This window comes from Echinops telfairi, unplaced genomic scaffold (genome assembly GCF_000313985.2).
Source record: "Echinops telfairi isolate 266 unplaced genomic scaffold, ASM31398v2 ScPeMD7_23;HRSCAF=83, whole genome shotgun sequence".
NCBI lineage: Eukaryota > Metazoa > Chordata > Mammalia > Afrosoricida > Tenrecidae > Echinops > Echinops telfairi.
In genome coordinates, this window is record NW_022103920.1 from 5653979 (window position 1) to 5655828 (window position 1850).

Below are 1850 nucleotides of genomic sequence, written 5' to 3' on the forward strand. Positions count from 1 at the left end.
AACCACGTGCTTTCTCCCCCCGACCCCTGTAACACCTGGAGCTGTGTCCAACTCAGGGAGGCATCGAAGGCCCCTAGTGGACCATCTGAGGCATCCAGGAGCTGACCAGCAGGCCTGTGAGGAATGGGATGAGCCACTGGCCATGACGCTGGTCCCACAGGCCGAGAGGGGCCCCCTGGCCTGAGCCCTGGGCGAGAGCCTCTGTGGCAGGCGAGGTTTCATGCGTCTTTGTCACCCCTTGTCTTCCCTTTCCTCCAGGAAACATGGTGGAATGGTGCCTACCTCATGATGTCGACCTCGAAGGGGTGGAGTTCAAGTCCATGGCTAGCGGCTCTCATAAGATCCAGTCCGACTTCATGTGAGTGTGCTGTCTCCCTTCCTAGGCATGCGGGCTCTGACAGCACAGCACAGGGGTGGCACTCAATGTTCCCTTCAGCATCTCCAGCTGCTTTGAGGACCCCAGCTCCCAGCTCCCAACAACTCCGACCGTGGGGAGTGTTTGCGCGCCTTCCAAGAGAGGACATGGCCTTGAGAAGCCCTTCCACTTAAGGAAAGGGTGGCGTTTTAACTCAGCTGGGTTAGCTGAAGAAATTGCTTAAGTGTTGAAGTGCTTCAGTTTGAAATCCCAGTCTTTAGGAGACCAGGGTACCATTCTGTTTAGGGCCGGCGGGGAAATTTTCATGAGATGCAGAAGGGAAAACATGCCAGGGGGACACGGTGGCTTTAATCTCATTGCCAGGTAGAAGCCACGGCTGCCATACGCAGTGGAAGGGGAGGGATCTGAGGCAGGAACTCTGATCATCAGTCCTCTCGAATAACCCAGGCTCAGGATGGCCCAGGGGAAACCCGCAGCGCTTGTGCTATTGAAAGGGGCTACTTGTAGACTGGTCTTTGCCGGCTGGCTGCAAGAGAGAAGGGATGGCCTACGGTGGCAGAACTACCAATGACCAAGTCCTGGCCCCCAAGGGATGGCCTGGGTGAATCTGCGGTCTCAGGCCTTGCCTGTCTCATTGCTGACAGCACTGGAAGAGTGCAGGGTGTGGGGGTTGCAGACCACACCGGTGTGTTAATCCAGGTTGACTAGAGAAACAAATGCATCGATACTCATATGTGTATAAAGAAGAGCTTTGTATAAAAGAGCAATTGAAGATCAAGAAAACATCCCAGCCCAGTCCAGATAAAGTCCAGAAGTCCAATATTAGCCCATATGTCCAAGACCAATCGATAAATTCCTCTTCAGACTCATGCAACACATACGCTGAATGCAGGAAGATCACAGGCCAGTGGGTGGAAAGTCCTGTGGATACAGTGGAAGTGGAAGTATCTCAGCGCTGGCAGGGGTCTATGCATGGCTCCTCCAGCTCCTGGGCTCTAGCATAGCTCTATGTATCTTGTCAGCAGCAAGATGAAGCAGAGGGCCTGTGTGTACCCCCTCCGGTGAGCTATTTACCGTATATACTTGAGTATAAGCCGACCCAAATATCAGCCGAGGCACCTCATTTTACCACAAAAACTACATTAATAATGTGCTGAAAAACTCGGCTTATACACGGGTACATACGGTATCTCCTTGGTGCCTGCAAATGAGGTCATCAAGCTGTGACCTGATTGACAGGATAGACTCCACCCCTTCACACGTTCACGTCAGATTCTTTAACTACCACACCAGGTGACATCGTCAGACAAGGGGTAGCAAAAGGGCCATTGGTCTGGATGAACAATCTGGAGGAGAAAACAATGGGACCGACAGTTCTAGAGGGACATGGGAGAAAGGGAGGTGGGGGGAAAGGAAGTGGTGTTAATAAACCCAGGGACAAGGGAACAACAAGTGATCCAAATTGGTGGTGAGG

At 52.6% G+C, this 1850-nt stretch overlaps 1 protein-coding gene across 1 annotated transcript in view; it reads left to right on the forward strand.

Moving 5' to 3' along the window:
• The window catches only part of DENND11 (DENN domain containing 11), a gene marked incomplete at its 5' end in the record, with an annotated part of 30354 nt that overhangs the window by 12688 nt on the left and 15816 nt on the right, over positions 1-1850 (forward strand). The window contains one exon of the mRNA XM_045288736.1: positions 259-358. Within this exon, the coding sequence (XP_045144671.1) occupies positions 259-358 (100 nt within the window). The remainder of the gene's footprint in view (positions 1-258; positions 359-1850) is intronic.